At 33.5% G+C, this 20,868-nt stretch overlaps 4 protein-coding genes across 4 annotated transcripts; all 4 read right to left on the reverse strand.

The window, feature by feature from the left end:
• Positions 1–153: 153 nt before the first annotated feature.
• LOC104760469 (serine rich endogenous peptide 1) lies at positions 154–7,724 on the reverse strand. The gene is made up of 3 exons (XM_010483391.3): positions 7,522–7,724; positions 829–909; positions 154–662 (listed from the first exon to the last, which is right to left on the reverse strand). The coding sequence occupies exons 1-3, from the start codon at positions 7,637–7,639 to the stop codon at positions 559–561; spliced, it is 303 nt and encodes a 100-aa protein (XP_010481693.1). The 5' UTR covers positions 7,640–7,724; the 3' UTR covers positions 154–558.
• Positions 7,725–10,749: 3,025 nt separating this feature from the next.
• Positions 10,750–11,572, reverse strand: LOC104760468 (serine rich endogenous peptide 2-like). Its single transcript, XM_019240192.2, has 2 exons — positions 11,406–11,572; positions 10,750–11,085 (listed from the first exon to the last, which is right to left on the reverse strand). The coding sequence occupies exons 1-2, from the start codon at positions 11,560–11,562 to the stop codon at positions 10,946–10,948; spliced, it is 297 nt and encodes a 98-aa protein (XP_019095737.2). The 5' UTR covers positions 11,563–11,572; the 3' UTR covers positions 10,750–10,945.
• Positions 11,573–12,522: 950 nt separating this feature from the next.
• LOC147921482 (nucleolin 2-like) lies at positions 12,523–13,176 on the reverse strand. The gene has a single exon (XM_087497414.1). The coding sequence runs from the start codon at positions 13,159–13,161 to the stop codon at positions 12,523–12,525; it is 639 nt and encodes a 212-aa protein (XP_087353540.1). The 5' UTR covers positions 13,162–13,176.
• Positions 13,177–17,966: 4,790 nt separating this feature from the next.
• Positions 17,967–20,619, reverse strand: LOC104760467 (vacuolar protein sorting-associated protein 2 homolog 2). Its single transcript, XM_010483390.3, has 10 exons — positions 20,342–20,619; positions 19,965–20,009; positions 19,422–19,456; positions 19,304–19,354; positions 19,106–19,210; positions 18,940–19,011; positions 18,757–18,828; positions 18,516–18,632; positions 18,350–18,423; positions 17,967–18,260 (listed from the first exon to the last, which is right to left on the reverse strand). Exons 1-10 carry the CDS (start codon positions 20,373–20,375, stop codon positions 18,200–18,202), a joined length of 666 nt encoding a protein of 221 aa, XP_010481692.1. The 5' UTR covers positions 20,376–20,619; the 3' UTR covers positions 17,967–18,199.
• Between the last annotated feature and the right edge of the window lie 249 nt (positions 20,620–20,868).

Consider the following 20,868-nt stretch of genomic DNA (forward strand, 5'->3'; position numbering starts at 1 on the left):
GATTTTTCGCATAAAATATGAGTAAAATATGAGCTTTCGACGAAGATTTTCCCGATCATCATCATCATGTACATATCAAGACTCCACATCTAAGGTTACATTGCATATCCATTTTTAATCAATTATTGTAGTAGATGTCAGAACTCATTAAAATTGTCGACAAAACTGATAACCAATTTTTTTATTTTGCAGATAACTGGATTAAATACTATGACCGGACTGTCAGTGGGCACAGCGGACTGCCGTAAAGTCTCGGGAATGACACAGCGAAACGAAGACAAACAAACAAAGCAAAACAACGACTAAACACACAGACAAATTATATAATCATGATCATCACATAAAAGATGATCATATAGCATATATTTTTATATTATATTAATTTATTTCTCTGCAGTTATTCAGCTCATTCAGGTTCTTCAGCTCATTTAGGTTCTTCAGCTCATTTTTATTCAGCCCATCATTATTCAACCTATTCAGCTGGTTCAGTTTGTAAATCACCATTTGCAGCCACAATTCATAAAAGATAAATTTCCAGTTTTGTGACCAGTTCAAAAGCTAAGGAGAGGAATGTTGATGAATGCGACCACCACCATGTCCACTGCTTGACGGTCTTGTATAGATGTCTCCATTTGGCTTATATATACTCATCAATCGCCTCCCTATAAAATAATATCTATGCATTAATCTTTATACATAATGAATATTTAGTTATTTACAATAAGAAAATCTAAAATATAGAAAAGTAAATTATTCTTAAACATGTGAATAGAATTACTTTCACAGAAAAAATAATAATAATAACAAATAAATATGAATATGCCATACCGTGACCACCACCACGTCCACTTCTTGATGAGGGTGTTCCTATGGCACCATTGTGCTTATAAACCGCCAAAATTCTCCTCCCTTCATTTTCGTTTTAAAAATATTAATTCTTTTTGAAAATTAGGATTGAGAACGATCTTGTCAGTCTTAATCAAAAAGCTCTTTATAAATATCTTCATTAATCCATAAATCAATAAAACAATTAGTTTAAGTAGAATATTTATGAGAAAAGCTCAAAATCTGAAACTATCCAAAAATCTTGCTACATCATGTCTTTCATATCCTAAAAATTTGCATGTGTTTTATCAACTTCTCAAATGTTGTGTGTGATATCAAGATGGGTGTAGGAGCCTGATCTTATTGTGATCATGATAATGATACTACATATGTGGAATTTAAATTGAATTTATGTTCGTTTGTTTTTCTTTTATATATGTATAGTTGTGTGTCTCTACTCTCTATGTATGGTGTGCTTAGGATCGGAGCTTGCATGTACGTAGATCTTCCATATGACAATGTATCGAGCCTCTAAACCACGTGGATTCTAGAATTTGAATACTTAGATCAAGAATCTAAAAGCACCTCTTTTATTATCTTTAAAAACTAACTTAAAAACCAAAGCTTCTTAATCTCTCTCTCAAATCCCTTACAACCAATGTCATACCATGACATCCTTTTTTTTATGAAAAATCAAAACCTATTCCTACGTACTAAGAAACACCTTATGTTTAAATAATTCCTAAATACAATTCACTCCTATCTCTTAACCAATACTCTTTAGGATTACAATAACTTTTGCTTAAGCTAACTTCAATCTTATCCAACATTTTCTCCCTTAAGCTTGAAATCCTTCTTATTTTCATCTTGAATTCCAATGTGATATCTCATTTCTCTGAATTTGTTCTTGTCAAGCACCTTAGTTAATTAGGATATCAGCCTTTTGTGTTGCTGTGGGAACATGTTCTACTTCAATATGTCCATTCTCAACACATTCACGTATGAACTGGTACCTTTGATGGATGTGTTGGCTTCGTCCATGGAATACATGGTTCTTGATAAGTGCGATTGAGACTTATTTTTGACTCGTATTGTCACTCTTTCACATTTTGTTCCAAGAATCTCAGCAAAGAGGTCTTGAAGCCATATAGCTTGTTTAGTCGCCTCTATGGCCTCCATAAACTCTGCTTCACAAGAAGAGAGCTCCAAAACTTGTTGTTTTTAAGTACACCTTTTGATCGGACATTCATTGAAATAGAATATAAGTTTGGCTGTGCTTTTTTCCATCATCCACATCCACACCATAGCTGCTATTAATGTACCCTATGAAACCAGTTTTAGACCCTCCCTTAAAATACAGATCATGACAAGGTGTCCCACGTAGATACTACAGAGCCTGTTTCAAAGCAGCTCCAGGTGACTCCCTTGGTTCCTGCAAATATCTGCTCACCACACCAACGGGAAAGGAGAGAATCTGAGCGTGTATGGAGCAAGTACCAAAGACACCCAATATTCCTTCGGTAGGTTTCCTTGTTTATACGACTTTCATGTGGTGCTTTAGACAGCTCCAAACCAAACTCCATTGGTATAAGAACAGAGTTGCATTTACTCATACTGGTTTCTTCCAAAATCTTCTTAGCATAACTTTCTTGTGACAATCTGATCCCATCCTTTTCTTGTAAAAATTCAATACCAAGGTAATAAGTAAGCCTTCCTAAATCACTCATTTCAAACTTACTCGCCATACCGTTCTTGAACCCGAGAGAGACGATGTTCCACTCGACCGACGCTCCCGGTAGAGATGACATTCCACTCAACTGACCAACGCAGGGAGTATCCCAAAGAATGATTTTCATTTGACTCGATCAAAGAGGTGGAAGGGCGTCTAATTCAAGTCGTTGGGTAGTGCAGGTCGTGTCGCTAGTCACGCACGACTGTAAGTCGACTTGCTGGACTGCTATTCTGTTCCCTAATTGCTTTTGATGTTTTCCACATCTCCTAAACACTTGAAACAACTCCAATATGCAAGATGCATGCAAGACCAATGCAAAGACTACCTAGGAATGCATATTATACAAAAGAGACTAAAAACAATGCAAAATGATGAGTTACCCTCAATTGGTGGCAACTTGTCCTGTGGGAAGGTTGTTAAAGGGTGGGGACCAGGGTTCGAGGAACGTCTGGCGCAACAATAACCTACTGTTGGATTGGGATATCCACAGTGATGGGTTATGATCGATGCCCTGCAGGACCAGCTTGGGGTCCGTTAGGACAGCTAGCGGGGGGCTAGCAGGGTCCACGGACGGTCCGTTGGGACAGCTAGCGAGCTAAATTTATGATAAATACATGCTAAGTAGAGACAAAATATAGATAGATCAACTCCCCCAAACTTATTTTTTGCTTGCCTTCAATCAAACAATCAAGAACAAAGTATGGAAGAGAGATGTGAAGATGGGGTCTCATAATCTAAAACATGCTGAATATAGTAGTTAGAATCAAGGTCCTTGTTTTTAATTCTATGATGCATGGTGAGGGAACTTTATTTAAAAACTTTAGACAAGTTCTTCACAACCTGAAATGATTCCAATCTTTAATCTATACATGCAATCCTATCAATCATTCCCAGAAAACCGTGAATCAAGTTATGCAAATTCATTGAACTCATTTGGCAATATTGAACAAGGTTCTCTCAAGAAAAGGAGTTGAGATTAAGAGAATGCTAAAGGTTGAAACCAACTGATACATACAAGAGCATTACCTTGTCTACCCAAAGGTCCCCAAGGAAACTCAGCCCTAACATTCTAACCTAGAAGTTGCTCCTATCTCTACCCTTCATCAGATACATCATCTCAAACCTATTTTCTTATTCTTTGCACTTAGTCTTAGTAGGAAGTCACTTATTATCATTCTAGCAGACTGGGAAATCATTTTTATCACTATGGTTCTCTTTCTTTTCTTCTTAGGACTCTAGACATCTTAAACGTTTTGCATTCTCTTCTTTGTCTAATCTTTTCATTTTATGCGCATAACCATTAACTCTATTTACTTGCTCAACCCAAATCCTTTATTACACTTGTAAACTTTGAAAACACATTTCTTTCCTAAAGACTCTTTCCCCCTTTTACTTTCTCTTTTACTCTTTCACTTTTCTACACAAATCTAATCCCAATACCAAAAATCAAGTTTTCACCTAGTCCAAGTAGTCCGAATAACGCGAACTAGAAATACACAAGATCCTACTCTTGTCGGCTAGAACCTAACACTTTCTAACAAGCTCAACTCGAAAAAGGCCTTACACTTAATAATACAATCGGCTTGAAAGAATGGTAAGTTAAGGGTCCGGGAAATTGTTCTAAAGATGGGAATCAACTACTTGGATTGACAAGGGTGGTAAAGAGGAGAAAGACAATTCAATTATGTAGATGGTATCCATGAGTTCGACTTCAATGCATAACAAGATAATTGCAAGTCAATATTATGTTCAGGTAGATAGGGAATGATGTCAATTAAAAAGATGCTTCGATCAAGACTAGAATGCAATTTTGAGAATTCAAAACCTTGTTCAGTATTACATTTCAAGCTCAATCAACATGCATCAAATAACTAATGATAAGGGTCTTGATCCTATTGAATTCAACATGCTAACAAGGTTACAATCATCATCAACCCCTAAGCTAAATGCAACAGCCCTATATGAATAACACTAGACTCAATCCTAATATGTAAGTGCAAACTACATGATTACTATATTTTGTGGAGTTTTTCGATTTTTTTTTTCAAATTTTTATGATTTTTCTATGCGAATAAATAAAAGCAGACTCAAACATGATAATTTGCAAAAAAAAAATTGAAATAAGAATCACAAAAAAACAACATCAGATACATTATCTCAAACCCTCCTCCAAACTTAAATTACACAGTCTCCTGTGTAAGAAAAATTTGCACAAAGATTTGAGAATCACAACAAAAACAATGCATGAATGAAATAGTATATACAAAGGAAAGGTAGGAGTGCCTCAGTAGTAGAAGAAGGAATCAGTGCTCGCCCAAGGAGCAGCATGGTACTTACTTTGTCCGTCACCTTGTTCTGGATCCGCAGGAGTGACCTCAGCTGCTTGTTCGACTTGCTGCTCAATCACTTGTGTGATCTGATAAACGTTCGGCTGCTCGTCGAACCTACATGTTATCGACTCTGGACTCACTATGGTCTGATACTAACACAACAACCTTTGTAGGCTGATAATCACTTTGATGCTCAATCTTCTGCTCAACCGTGTGCATGCCTTGATAAGCACCATGAGCTTCATTCTGCTGCTTAACCTCATGCTCACCTTGAGCTCTTGAGAGATGCGCCGACCGAGGAGGCTCTAAATTTTAACCTTGATTGATTTTAACGAGGTTACCTCCTCAAGTCATCGGTCGGTGCATCGCTCAGCAGCTTAAGGTGAGCAAGAGGTTGAGGAGCAGAATGAAGCTCAGGTTGATTATCAGGACATGCACTTGGTTAAGAAGCAAATTGAGCATCAAGGTGATTATCAGCCTACAGAGGTTGTTGTGTTAGTATCGGACCATGGTGAGTCCAGAGTCGACGACATGTAGTGCGACGAGCAGCCGAACGTTTATCAGAACACGCAAGCGGTTGAGTAGCAAGTCGACCAAGCAGCTGAGGTCACTCCTGCGGATCCAAAACAAGGTGAGGGACAAAGTCAGTATCACACTCCTCCTTGGGTGAGCACTGATTCCTTCTTCTACTACTAAGGTACTCCTATCTTTCTTTTATATATACCATTTCATTCATGCATTGTTTTTTGTTGTGATTCTCAAATCTTTCAGCAAATTTTTCTTACAAAAGAGACTGTGTAAATTAAGTTTGGGGAAGGGTTTGAGATGATGTACGTGTTGTTGTTTTTGGTGATTCTTATTTCAAATTTTTTTTTGCATCATATCATGTTTGAGTCTGCATTCATCTATTTTCATATAAAAACCATAAAAATTTGAAATTTTTTTTGAAACTTTCCACAAAAACAGGGTGTTCATGTAGTTTGCACTTACATATTAGGATTGAGTCTAGTGTTATTCATATAGGGTTGTTACATTTACCTTAGGGGTTGATGATGACTGTAACCTTGTTAGCATGGTGAATTCAATAGGATAGGATCAATGCCCTTGATATTAGTTCTTTGATGCATGTTGATTGAATTTGAAATGTAAGACTGAACCAGGTTTTAAGGTCTCGAAATTGCATTCTAGTCTTGATTGAAACATCTTTGGAATTGACACCATTCCCTATCTACCTGAACCTAATCTTGACTTGCAATTATCTTGTTATGCATTGAAGTCGAACTCATGGATACCATATACATATTTGGATTGTCTTTCTCCTTTTTACCACCCTTGTCAATCCAAGTAGTTGATTCCTATCTTTGGAATAGTTTCCGCACCCTTAACTAACTGTTCTTTCAAGCCAATTGTATTTTTGAGTGTGAGGCTTTTTCTAAGTTGAGTTTGTTAGAAAGTGTTAGGTTCTAGCCGACAAGAGTAGGATCTTGTGTAGTTTTAGTTCGCGTTATCCAGACTAGTAGGACTAGGTGAGAACTCGATTTTGGGTACTGGGATTGAATTTGTGCAGAAAATTCATGAGTAAAAGAGAAATTAAAAGGGTAAAGAGTCTTTAGGAAGAAAATATGTTTTCAAAGTTTACAAGTGTAGTAAATGATTTGGGTTGAGCAAAGTAAAAAGAGTTATTGGTTATGGGCATAAAATAAAAAGATTAGACAAAGAAGAGAGAGCAAAATGCTTAAGATGTCTAGAATCCATAACTGAAAAAAAAAAAGAAACTAAACTGAATCTGAAACCAAAAATATCTGAATGGATTCTCAAATCTTATAACCCAAATAACTGGAACCGAACCGAACTGAATCAAAACTAAGATAGACAAAAGACTTAAAATTATCAAAAATATCTCGAATTCTTAGTTATTTTTATCAAAATTAACCAAAATTTAATTCAAATCTAACTATTTGAAAATTTATATTTCAATATTTACACAATTAAACTGAATCCGAACCAAAATTCTAAAATATCCTAATAATCTTAAACTCTTATACTCGGAATCGAACTGAATATCGGAACACGCATAATTATTTAATAGGCCTATTGGACATATAGCGTGTGCGATTGTGCGTGTTTATTTGGTTCCTGAAAGAAGCAATCAGTCAGGCCACATATATTCCGCTAATTAACTGTTAATCAAATCTAAATTTGTCAAATATAGGCTCAACGCTTTTAAACATTCTTTCTTATTATATTTGTTGTTAAAAATTAAAGTCATTTTACATTACTAATTTTTCTTTTCAAAATAATGAATTGACTAATAGTATGAATCGTTTGGACCATCTGATAGTATGTGTTTTATAAACCATGTGATATAAGACATATAATCCAAGCTGAAATAAGAGAAATATAACCAATTGTTTACATGTACATACAGCAAAAAGTGTATGTATATTTAGCTATTTACTGAGATCTAGTTTATGTGGTTTATTTATATATATTTTATGAACTTCATCTATTAACTTTTTCTAGAATATGATCATATACGTGTTTTTATTACAGTATATAGAGTAAAAATATAAACAACTATCATATAGACAAATTAATATACATGTGTGTATGTGTGTGTGTTGAAACACTAACCAGTTATTGAGAGTTGTTCATGATCAGCAGGCAAAGCAGATTCGGTATGGTGAAAGAAGAAGCTAAGAAGAAAAAGAAGAACCATGAGTACAGAAATTGAAGAACCGTTCTTTTCCATCTCTTCTCAATATGTTTTGTCTTTGTCTCTTCGTAAAAAAAGTGAGTGTTTATAAGACGTCAAGACAGATCAAAGTTATCCACTCAAAAAAAAAAAAAAAAAAAAAAAAAAATTAATAATTGAAATAATTTCTCAGCCATTCAATTTCAATAATTGACCCTTTTGCTTTTCCGTGACTTTTCTTTATATTTTCTTTTTGTTAAAAGATTTCTTTTTGTGAAATAACAATGAAGTCCACACCCCAATCCCACAAATACATATCACACATGCGAGTCTACACAAAAATAAAGGAAAAATGATCACATTTGTTGAACTCGTAAATGGTAAAAGAGAGACAAGCATCATTTATAGTTTTCTCTATAAATTTTTATCCCATCACCGAAAAAGCCATTAAACTAATTAGCAGTCAGCTCACTTGAACCAGATCATCGCTCGGCTCGATTCAAAACTAAGAAGCTTCACCAACACGGACCAATGATTATTCTTTACTCCAACAAAGGCTGAGATATTGAAGATTCAGCGATAATATGGATGTTTTATTAAATAATGATCGACTCATATAATATGGATGTTTTTATAAAGCGATGTTTGATCAAAGTAAAAAAAAAAAGAGATCGTCGTGAGAGCCTTACCCAAACAGTCAATGAGAAAACTACTCTGACAATCTTACCATAAGCAATGTGGAATTTTAAGACAAGTTGTCGAGGAACATTCATTTTTTGTCGAGCTAATTCAGGAAATTCCCTCTAGACCATACCGCGAGCTTTACAAACACGTACCATCCTTCAGCCCATTCAAATATTCACCTCCAGTTTCAAAATTCACGAGCGAACCATTAAAGATGAAACTTTTGAACAAAAAAATTCACCCCATTGTCATGCTAAATTCAGAGGTTTTCCATGGAGCCAACAAGCAGACCGTGAGCCACCCGATGATTGTTTTGGAGTTGATTTATTTGTTCTAGTTGTACTGTTTTGAGCTCTTACTGAGAAAGCTATTCCTCTCAAAAACTGATACAATGGCCATTTTTAAGTGTAAATTTGATGGATCCGAGTATCGGACCATCATTAATTTTATACTGGATTGATCCATGATGATCCATGATCCAGTTTGAATTTCTTTGCGATTAAGTCAGCTTAGAACTTTTAAATTATACCTAAGAAATGATTTATCTATTCATCAAATGTAGAACACTCTTTACACAAAACTTAAAGGAGCAATCTTAAGCTTGATGTCAAAGTTACTCATTAACAAAATCCTGACATATATCAATTGTATATCTAAGATTTTTACGCGTATCCAGATTACTGCTTAATATGATCGTGACATGTGTCTAATTAACGATCTTAGATTTTGATTCATGTCTATAAGTTAATCGCTAGAAAAAAAATATTTACAAAAAAAAAACTACTCCAAAAGCAAAAAGGAATTTACCTAGCTATCACCATAAGTAAATTGAGCATATGTCTTATTAAAAGTTCTAAACCTATCATAAAAAGAAAATCTATACATAAGTAAAAAAAATATAACTATTTCTATATATAAAAAATTGAACTAATTTCTTCTTATTAACCTAATTCTGCTAGATTTTTTTTCTATTTATATAATAAGTGATACATATATAAATGTTGGTTTCAATTTAGTTATTAGCATGATTGAGAAAAGTGTCAAGTCTATCGATAAGATTTTACTTGTGTCCAAAATTTTAGAAAAGGAAAACTAACAATTTTATCATGTAAATTATAAATTTTTGTTTTCAAATTTAGTCGTCAACGTTATCATCACATATTTCAAGTTATCAATTTAAGATGTTGGCAAGTGTAAAAATATGTTCTCAACGTAACAGCACATTTATAAAAACTTCGTTTTGAAGTTACTGATTAACATGATCAGAACTATATTCTATTTTTATGTTATATTCTTATAAATATTATATATGAGATTACAACACGTATAAACGTTTGTAACATGTGTCATGATTTAATTCAAAATATTATATTATTTATTTAAATTTCATTATCAAGTATAAATATGTGATGATGTAAATCAAGAATTTAAATGTTTTTATTCAAATTTTGTTTTCAGTTAAGGATTTGAACGATTCGTATTTGATTATATTCCTTCTTCTTAATATTTTTACTTTTTAATGTAATATTTTTAATTTTTACATTATTTACTTCAATTTGATTCTCAAATTGGAAATCTGTGATGATTTAAAATATTTTTTTGTAATATTTTTTTTAAGTAAAGGATATGTAATATCGAAAAAAATTATTTTTGAAAAAAAAAATTATTATGTTGTAGTATTTTTAGTTTCTATTTATATATATGAATTATCCAAGTCTCATATGTCATTGTGCTTATAATTTTCAACTTTTTATTTTTATTATGTCAAATAAACTTTTTTTTCTTTCAAATTCTCAATCTTTATTGGGTTGGTTATAAACTCAATGCAATGGTGGAAATACTTTTTCTAAGTTTTTTTTTTGTGAATAAACAATTTTAATGGTTAAAAAAACTATGACACAAAACAACTTTAGTGGTTAAAGGAACTATGTTAAAGTGAAAGCAAAGTGACATAAAAGTGGTTTAATTTGTTCAGAGACATATTTATAGGTGGTGATAAAGAGTATACTTTAACAATAAAATATTTTTTGGTGTATGAACACGTTCTTTGTGGTAAAACTTAGAGTTAATGGATGTTAATGAGATGAAGCTTTGATGAGTTATTTGCATGAAAAATATTATATGAATAAGTTGTGGAATGTTTTTGAAAATTTGACAATAATGATATTCATTTTTAATGTTTGGCAAAAATAAATGAATGCTTGGCAAAACTTTTGGTTTATGATAATTTAATTTTAGATTATTTTAATAATTTATATTATAAATTTAAAATATAAAAGTATAAATTAGTGTATTAATGTAAAAATAAAGAAAAAACAAATTTCATCTACGGGAATATGATTCTTTCCCTAACTAAAATTATTTATATATTTTTCCTTCCGAAAAGTAGTTTTTATTTATAGCAAAAGATTAATATATCATTTTATTTACTTTTTATAATTTATAACCCGCATATTTTGCGGATCCTGATCTAGTAATTAACGTAGTTAAAACTTAAAATATATTATGGGGTCCATGTACTAAATAAAAGTCACAAAAAAAAAACTTACCAACCAATATTAAATTAAGACCACAACCATCATTTATCTATATATATATATATATATATATATATATATAATTGTATGTATAGCTTATCAATGCTTGCAAAAATCACAACATTATTCGATCCATTGGTATTCAAGAACCGTTATCCTCAAACCCCGGCGCGAGCGACGACGACGGAGGTGGTGATGATGGAGAAGGCGACGGTGGCAAATCTCTTTTCCTAGCTCGTTGGCTTGTTGATGATCGTACCTCGATCATCATTCTTCCCCGTTCTAATTTTAAAATCATAATTTATAAAGTTAAGTAGCATGCATGTCTTTAAAAAAAACGAATAAAATTTATTAAATTAGCATAACAACTTAAACCTTATCTACTCACTAAAAAAGTTGTCTAATCTGGTTTAACTAAACCAAACCAAATTCTAAAAACTAAACTGCAACAAAAAAAGAATACAACCTCTGGATTCAGAACCCTAGTTTTTACATTTTCCTGGATCAGTACTTATGCATGTTTTGAACATTTCAATATAAAATTTTAAAACATGGTATTGAAATATAAAAAATTTAGACATAGTATTTGAACCAGCTCTAACCGGTTAGTGGGGGTAACTCTTGTGGTTGTGGAGAAGCAAGAGCATAGTTGATGGAGCATGAAACCAAAAGAACCACGAGAAGCAAGAGCACAATTCCTAAATTCTTTGCCATCTCTTTTTTTTCTTGATTTTCTAAACCTTTTGATTCAATACTCATATTTATATGTGGCTGCGTGAGAATGGTTTAAGCTCCAACGAAGACAAGTTCAGCAAAACATTTATTGCATTATCAACTAGTTTCGCCTTTTCGGGGTGAAACATTTATTGCTTAATTATGATATCAACCAAGTGTAGAAGTTGACGAAGTCCAAAAATTGACCCAAATGATGAATATTCCACCATCAATATCTAACAATATTTAAAATGGAAAACTATATTCATCATTCATGGCATAACAATAGATCGGCTCATGTTTTATCTTGGGAATGCTTTATCTAAAGTCTAACCACATAATGAATATCTGAATTCTAGGGTACATCACCTCTTGGTCATGACTATAGATCGGCTCATGTTAGTTTCTCACTTAATTAGTGCTTGTTTGTTTTATTGCTTCATTGATTTGTTTTTCGTCGATTTAAACATACTTTCATGTTTATATTTGTTTCTCCTGTTCTCCATCACATTCATGAGAGTGTCAAGACCGAATATTTGACTTTAGAAGATTGAGAATGTGATATTTACCTAATAAACTACAAGACTTTAAAGTCAAAGTGAGTATAGCTTTCAAATTTGATAGTATATGAAGGGTATATTGATGCACTCATGCACATGCACATACTATGTTAGAGAAGAGATTTTTCACGCAAATAATGTTGTCATGCAGATACGACACCGTGAAAAGAGAAAATATAATAATTAATTAATTATTGGTGTAAAATCCTCAATCACGGAAAGAAAAATATTGGCCAAAAAAGTGGTTATTTATTAAAACCATATTATCGACATCGAGCTTAACTTTTATAAACATGCTGATTGCTGACAAAACAAGAGAAAATCCGAAGTTAAAAAAAAAAAAAAAAAAAAAAAAAAAAAACACGAAAGGTTGGTTGCATTGTCCTAATTAAGGAGAGAGCTAAAACCAAAGAGCTTTGTCTTGTCCTAATTAAGGAGAGAGCTATTACTCCGTAGTTTTCTTCCCCTTCTCCATCTTCTCCATCTTCGCAGCCTTCTCCATCTTAGCCTTCTCAATCTTCTCCATTAGAATAAATGGATTTTCACAGCCGGTACGCTTTCTTTTATGTTCATTTGGCGGGACAACATGCTCAACTATTATATTCCATCCTTCTGCGTTACGTTCACTTAGTTCCAGCGCCTTCTCTACACATCCTTTTCCCATAATAGAAACAAGAGCACCTCTTTCGCGAGCAAGGATTCGGTCGACCAAATCAGCTGTGTGAAAAATAATAACACTGGCGACCTCTCCACATGAAGAGAAATGTTCACACAACCCGATCTTGAAATCAATATTACGCACCGAAGAAGGTAAATCATCTACCTTAACAATTAGCGAGCGTTCATCTCGACCGAAGAGGTGGTTGTTAGATCCCGCAGGTTCTTTCTGCTGGGGTACAGGCTTAACTACTAGAGTCCATCCTCCCAGGTCACTTCCACTAAGTTTCAATGCCTTGTCTCTTGCACCTTCTCCCCAAAAACTAATGAAGAGAGGACTCTTGAGGATACCTTTTTCAAAGTCTCTGGGAACAGCGATACGCGCGATCTTTCCGCATGAAGCGAATTGCTTTCTCAACGCGAGCATGAGAGGATACTGATGAACCCTAGTGTCATATCCCTCTACGGAAATCGTGCTAGTCCTACAATTCACTGTAAGAATATTTTATATTCTATGTGGTCTATGTGTCTTACGATTTAATAATAAAGTTCAAATTTATATTTAACATTGTAGATTCTAATATTAAAGACGATACTGTGATGAATTGGTTTCGATTAATGTATTAGAATTTGGGTGTATTGATAACCCTCTTCCCATCTCTTAATTATATTATATAAGTAATATATATACATGTATATGTTATGTCTATGCATTATTAAAGGTTGCTATTACGAACTAGTACATTTAAAAGGTGCTATTACAAACCAGTACAATTAAAGGGTATTATTACAAACCAGTACAATTAAGGGGTGCTATGACGAACCAATACATCTCTTCAAATATGACTGTATATATATGTATATATATGTGTGGCTGTTGAATCATTACTGCAGCGGTTGTATTCTCATAACGTGAGAAACACTACCAAACCAAACACACACCGGAAGAAAGAGATTATTGATCTTCTTCATCAAAGATCAAGTGAAGGCAATAAGGAGTAAGGGAAGAGAAAATCAATTACTGAAGACTTGGATCCATCACCAATCATAGAGAAAGCAATGGATCAAGGTTAGTGTTTCTTCTTCTCTAAGAAAGTGTTTATGGTTGAATTAGATCAAATCTAGATGATCTTTGGGATGTGTAGATTACATGAATATAGAAATCTGAATTTATATTTGGTATCATAACAATCTAGATTTATTTAGTTCACCATCTAACGACATAAAAATCTAGTGCTTAACGTACGGTTCGTAAATCAATTCTTGAATTTTTGGTGTGTATGAACCAACGTAACCGTACGTACAAGGCACGTATAGTAACTGTCATATTCTTCTACGTCGTTTCATGCATGAATGAACATAATTCTTAAATAATAGTTTAATTCACTTTGAATAATGTGTGTGCATGAAGATCTTCGTAGAATCATGTCTAGAGTTTCTGGGCTTTTGTCTTATTTGAATAGCAAACTAAGATGGAAAGAATCTGGGTAATTTATGATTAAAATTATAAGGATTAGAGTGGGTATGAATTATGTTAATATGATGGCAGAAAGTGTTATGTCATCTATGCCTAAGACAGAGAAAGCAAGGCATAGAAAAAATTAAGGAGTGTTCACAATCTGATTTGGCTGATAAGTCGATTGTAGAAAGTCTCATGAATGAGCTTACTACGAAAAAGTTTGACTGATCTCATTCAATTTATGATCATGTGACCCACATGTCTAACTTGGCAGCAAAGTTGTCAACCTTGGGGATGGAAGTTCATGAGAATTTCTTGGTCCAATTCATTATGAACTATCTACCTTTCAAGTTTAGCCAGTTCCAGGTGAATTACAACACCATTAAAGATAAATGGGACTCTAAGGAGTTAAAGGCTATGTTGGTTCAAGAGGAAGGGAGAATTAAAAAAAATGAAGGATCATGTTGTCAATCTTGTGGGCTATGGAATTGCTAACAACAATAAAGGAAAACCAAGTAGGAAGAACAAGATGAAGGATAAAGCTTTCATGAAAGGCCCTGAAAGTCAAATACAGAAGGAAATGAAGTGTTTCTTTTGCAAGAAAATGGGGCACTTCAAGAAAGACTGTCCGAAAAGAAAGGCTTGGTTCGAAAAGAAAGGTGGGCAACATGTTTATGTTTGCTCTGAATTGAACCTTGTCGAAGTGCCTAAAAATACTTGGTGGTTAGATACTGGTGCTACTACTCATGTGTCTCATATTAAATAGGGATTCAGTTTGATTCAACCCATAAGAGGACCTGAACAATTCTTGTTCATGGGAAACAGAATGAAGGCACAAATTGAAGGCATTGGGATTTATAAGTTGATCTTGGACACTGGATGTCATGTAGATCTTGAAGGGTGTCTCTATGTACCTGAGTGTGATAGAAAGCTTGTTTCCGTTAGTAGGTTGGACAATTTAGGTTTTGTTTTTAAGATTGGACACAGTGTTTTCTCATTGTACCGAAATGACTACCTTAATGGAAGTGGTACTTTGTTTGATTCACTTTATCGTTCCAATCTTGATATAAAGTTTTCTAAATCTCTGTTTAATGTTGAAAGTCAAGGCATTAAGCGTAGTGAATTGAATGAAAGTTCAGCTTTCTTGTGGCATCAAAGACTAGGTCACATTTCCAAGGAAAGAATTATGAGGTTGGTAAAGAATGAAATTCTTCCTCACTTGGATTTTAGTGATCTAGATGTGTGTGTGGACTGCATGAAAGGAAAGCAGACTATACACATTACAAAGAAACCAGCCACAAGAAGTACTCAAGTTCTTGAGTTAATTCACACTGATATATGTGGTTCGTTTGATGCTCCATCTTGAAGCGGTGAAAAATACTTTATCACCTTTATTGATGATTACTCACGTTATGGTTATACTTATCTTCTGCATGAAAAATTTCAGTCTGTGAATATCCTAGAGATATTCATTAATGAGGTGGAAAGGCAATTAGATAGAAAAGTAAAAGTAGTGAGATCTGATAGAGGTGGTGAGTTTTATGGAAAATTCACAGAAAATGGACAATTTCCTGGTCCATTTGCAAAGCTACTTGAGAGTAGAGGCATTTGTGCACAGTATACAATGTCTGGTACTCCTCAGCAGAATGGTGTAGCTGAGAGGCGAAATCGTACTTTAATAGAAATGGTTAGGAGCATGATAAGTAATAGTTCTTTACCCCTTTCGTTGTGGACATATGCATTAAAGACTGCAATGTATGTCTTAAACCGGGTTCATAGTAAGGCAGTTCCTAAGACTCCTTTTGAACTGTGGACGGGAAGGAAACCAAGCTTAAGACAATTACATGTTTGGGGATGTCCAGCAGAAGTAAAGCCATATAATCCACATGAAAAGAAACTTGATTTGAGGACTGTCAGTGGCTTCTTTATTGGCTATCCGGAAAAATCAAAGGGGTATGTATTTTATTGTCCTAAGCATAGTACGAGAATAGTGGAATTGGGAAATGCTAGGTTCATTGAAAATGGTCAAACTAGTGGGAGTGGTGAACCAAGAAAGGTGGACATTAAAGAAGTTCAGGTTGAAGTTTTTTCACCTGTTGTCACACCTAAGGTTGTTGTTCCTATTGTTTCAGTACAGTCAAATGAGGCAATAGAACAACATGATGATGAACCAATCCCAATAGATGAAGGGACAATTAATGAACCTATCGCTATTCATGAAGAAAATGGTGTACCACAAGAACCATTAAGGCGATCTGGAAGGAACCGTATATCTGCCATTTCAAATGACTATGTGGTTTATGCTGTTGAAGGTGAATGTGACTTAAGCATTGACGAAGACCCGAACACATTCCGAAAAGCCATGGAAAGTGACAATTCTGAAAAATGGTTTATTGCCGCGAAAGAAGAAATAAAATCTATGGGTGATAATAATGTTTGGGAATTAGTAGAGTTGTCAAACAGTTTCAAAACGTTGGTTCTAAATGGGTCTTTAAGACTAAACGCGACTCGAAAGGTAACATTGAAAGATACAAGGCTCGCCTTGTTGCCAAAGGTTTCACCCAAAAAGATGACATTGACTATAAAGAGACCTTCTCTCCAGTTTCAAAGAAGGATTCTCTTAGAATTGTTTTGGCTTTGGTGGCTATTATGATTTGGAGCTTCACCAAATGGATGTGAAAACCGCCTTTCTTAATGGAGAGCTTGAGGAAGAAGTATATAAATTAAACAAAGCCATTTAATAAATTAAACATTGTAATATCCACTGTTGTTTCCCAATTAAACAAAGTTGAAAGGAGTGTTTTTGAATAAATTATTTAAATATGAAACGATCTATGTTTATATAGAAGTGAGTATTTACAAAATTTTGAATTAATAATTAACTCTATATTTTTTTAATCTATTTTTCTATTTTTTGTAGAATTAATAACTTAAAATTAAAAATAAGTAAATAATATTATAATTTCGAATTCTATGATATATATATAATCTCCTTATAATTATTTCGAAAAAAAATTGTATTTATAATAAATTCTGTAATTTTTCATAATTATATTTTTACATTATTAATATTTTTTGAAACAAAATATTTTTTTTTGTTATAATCAAATTCTTCCTATTAAATATTTACACATGTCAAAATCTCAGATTGATAACTTGACACATGTCAAAATCCTGTTAATGGCTAACTTTCAAAATCCAACTTTATATAATAAGATATTAATTAAAGAATTATTTAAAATCAACAGAAAAGTATGAAAAAGATTTGTATATTTTAGATTTACAAAATCATCAACATAATTATATTTTCGTTTTAGAATATATTTGTATGCATTACATCTTGAGATAAGGTGAGATTGTGAATTTTGAAAATCAAAGAATATTTTCTAGAACCAAAAATATTAATCCGTAGTAGGTTTAAAGTTTAACCAAAAATAATATAATTCCTTTTTTGGGTTTTTTTATTTTATTTTTTTAATATAAATATAATGATACAGACCTGTAAATAATTAAATGTTTTGAGGGTTAAATGATTAAAGATGTTCTGAGCTCTGTAATGTTGATACATCAGCTTTTTAGCTGAGAATGCTTACCTTTTAATATATAGGGATATTTGGTGTTGAGATCCTCATAGGCGAAAACATTCAACTCATGAATAGGTGATCAAATTACATATTGGATAAATACAAACGGTAAGAAACAAATAAAGAATAATTTAGCCAATGCATGTTGTTCGTTGAATAACCGATTACTAAACAAAAGCAAATCACTTATTTATCTATAAACATGCTTATTATACTGAATATCAAGCGTAGAGGAGGAACTCTATAGTAAAATATGTATACATGTTCCGAAAATACTTAATAGTGTTTTTGATGACCAATCTTAGTATCAAACAGCTTAAGTTTCAGCAGATTTTTACAGAGATAACAAAAAAGAGGAAGGAAGCTGCTCTCTTTCTTTCTTTCTTTCTTTCTTTCTTTCTTTCTTTCTTTCTTCAGACATCTCAGATTCGTCGTAGCGAAGCCAACCTCTTCTCAAGCTCATCCACATCACTTGATTCAGAGCTGCAAGTTAAACTAACGGTTAGGTATATTTTCCTTTATAACACTGTGATTTTGATTTGGCCGAACTTATATATATGACATGAGCTCACTTGTTAGTAGCTGCAGTAGATGTGGGAGGAGCTGCTGTTTTTGTAGCAATCCGACCTTTTGGAGCTGAAGATAGCTGTTTAAAACAAATGAAAGAGAAGACAGATTTTAGTTTTTGACTTACTTAAGAATCCGAAAGACTTTGCCTTAAGTTCAGAGAAACCTGACCTGAGATGCAACCCCAACACCAATCTCATCAAGAACCTGGTTAGTAAGATCTTCTGTTTCTTCTTCTGCCTCATCTTTGTCAAGTGTTTCATCGATTGCCTCTGACATCATCTCTATCTGCAAATCCAACAACAAAGAAACCAATCAAATGTTAAAGAAAGCCAAATCCTGCCTACTACTCTGTACCTGTTGCTCATTAGATTAAGTAAGCACTTAGGATTAAAGAGATGTATTCGTTTACCGTCATGTCTAGCTGTGCCGACTGCTTCTGGAAATCCTTAATCACCTTGGCTTGTTTCGTTGGTGCCATTTGCTGAAAACATATAGTAGGAATGAAGTTAAGTGTTATGAATTACTAATGTACCTAGTTCATCAGAATATCAATGAAATTAAGTATTTAGAACTGAAACAAACTAACACTTACCTTGTTCATTGCAACCATAGCCTTGGTAGCACCTTTCATGCCAGATGAAATCGAAGTGCTTGCATACAGAGCCTAAATGAAAGTAAAAATGTAGCTTTATATTAACACCAGGTTACTATAAATTGAAGTATTAGTTTAGCTGGTGTTGAACAAAAGGAAAACAAACCTGTGTATGAGTGGTTACACCCCTGATTTGAGCACGGCTTCCCTGTAAGTTAGTAATCTGTTGCCTCAGTCGAACAAGTTGACGAGCTAAAATCTTTGTGGCCGCCTATGAATAATCCAACAGTACCGAGAATTAACAATGAGGTTCTTAGATGAAACAGGAAGAGAGAAAAGAAAAGAATTGAAATGAAGAACTTGCCTCATTTCCAGTCTTAGCCGTTTTCTTGATTTCTGCAACTAGTCTCTTCTCCTAGTTGTGACTTAATGTTAGTGAAGGATATATAAGTCAGACAAGCTCACAGTTCAATTAAACTTACCTCTAGTTGAAGAGATGTAATCTCCCGTTCGATACCTGCGATGGCAACGGATATCAAGTAAGTCACAACAGAATAAAAGCTTAGCTCTACACTGATAATGCTTTTTGGTATAAATAGACAGAACAGATGCTAAGAAAGAGTTCATACGATTAACAACACAGTCCCAAAGCATCAAGAACAGATACCAATCACTAGTTCTTGCCAAATTTCAACACTTTTGATGATGAGAATCGTGAAATCAAAATTTCTCTTTGATAAATTCTGGTTTTAAAAGGAATAAGAATGATTCCCAAAAAAAGCTGGACAGACCAAGATACGAAAACAGCATCTCAGTGAAATTGGCTAGTAAGAAAGGTTGCTTCAAAGAGTAATATGTATGCGTCATTGGTGAATCTCAACCACAACTAGTAAGGTAAAGCATTCTTCACTCTCAACCCAATCAGTTTACTAAAGTAGCAATAGATTGACACAGATCAAAAACGCAATCTACTTAAGTCAAAAAACCAAACTTTGTTAAAGATTGGAACCTATACAACATCATACCTCGTGTAGCAACAGCCATCTCTCTCTTACTGGTACGAAGAGCATCTGCGGAATCACAAAATAAAAAATCACAACTTTTCAATACAAAATTCCACAAAGCTAACCTAAATCAGGGTTTCCAATTTCGAGCTTTCCGCACACTTAAATTACACATCTAATTAAGAAATCTACCTACCCTTTTATGGATAACAAGAACAACCCACACAGCAAGATCCAATTTTTAACACAACAAAAACACTTAAAAGATCCAATTTTTATATCCAGATTGAGTTTGTTCACCAACAGAAATCAATACCATTACTCGCAATTTAGTCAGATATGAGGAAGAAAAAACTAGATCTCTTGAGAAACAAAGTTATCAGCTTTCTTTGTTTTACCTTTAGGAGTTGTCTTCTTCTTGAAGATGTTCATGGCGATTTCTCTTCTTCCTCTCTTCTCAAATCGAAATAGTCTACAGTCAACGAAAAAAACCCTAAATCAGAGATAAAGTGATCTGAGTGAAGATGATTAGAAAGAGGCAACAAAAGTTGTGTGCTTTTTTTTTTTTTAGCTTCTCTCTCTCTATCTCTGTGAGAGTGTGAATGTGTGTGTGTATATGGAATGTGTCAGAGCGTGTATTTAATTAAAGAAACGGTACTTTGGAACTAGCCGTTACAGAGTCTCCAGATCCTCCTATTAATATTCCTTTTTTGTTTTTTATCCATTTTCTTAAGTTAATTGTTTTCAGATTTGTTGTGTTTTTTCATGTATGTTGTTATATGAACCGACAAAAACTCTGGTTATTTATAGAAAAATTGCTTATTATGATATGCTAAACGAATTGAATAAATCTGTTACACAAATTTGTCGAGTTGAGTTTTTTAAAGTATATATGATAATATGAATATGATGGTAAATCGATGGA

Source organism: Camelina sativa, chromosome 18, assembly GCF_030686135.1.
Source record: "Camelina sativa cultivar CO46 ecotype springtype chromosome 18, ASM3068613v1".
Taxonomy (NCBI): domain Eukaryota; kingdom Viridiplantae; phylum Streptophyta; class Magnoliopsida; order Brassicales; family Brassicaceae; genus Camelina; species Camelina sativa.

Excerpts from the sequence above, each read along its gene's own strand:
- LOC104760469 (XM_010483391.3), bottom strand. The coding sequence starts at position 7,639 with ATGGAAAAGAACGGTTCTTCAATTTCTGTACTCATGGTTCTTCTTTTT. Across the intron at positions 910-7,521 it reads TGAACAACTCTCAATAACTG|GGAGGAGAATTTTGGCGGTT; the intron begins GTTAGTGTTTCA and ends ACGAAAATGAAG. Across the intron at positions 663-828 it reads TGGACGTGGTGGTGGTCACG|GGAGGCGATTGATGAGTATA; the intron begins GTATGGCATATT and ends ATTATTTTATAG.
- LOC104760468 (XM_019240192.2), bottom strand. The coding sequence starts at position 11,562 with ATGAGTATTGAATCAAAAGGTTTAGAAAATCAAGAAAAAAAAGAGATG. Across the intron at positions 11,086-11,405 it reads AGAGTTACCCCCACTAACCG|AACGGGGAAGAATGATGATC; the intron begins GTTAGAGCTGGT and ends TTTTAAAATTAG.
- LOC147921482 (XM_087497414.1), bottom strand. The coding sequence starts at position 13,161 with ATGCTCGCGTTGAGAAAGCAATTCGCTTCATGCGGAAAGATCGCGCGT.
- LOC104760467 (XM_010483390.3), bottom strand. The coding sequence starts at position 20,375 with ATGAACATCTTCAAGAAGAAGACAACTCCTAAAG. Across the intron at positions 19,355-19,421 it reads TTACATCTCTTCAACTAGAG|GAGAAGAGACTAGTTGCAGA; the intron begins GTAAGTTTAATT and ends AGTCACAACTAG. Across the intron at positions 19,012-19,105 it reads GTGTAACCACTCATACACAG|GCTCTGTATGCAAGCACTTC; the intron begins GTTTGTTTTCCT and ends ACTTTCATTTAG.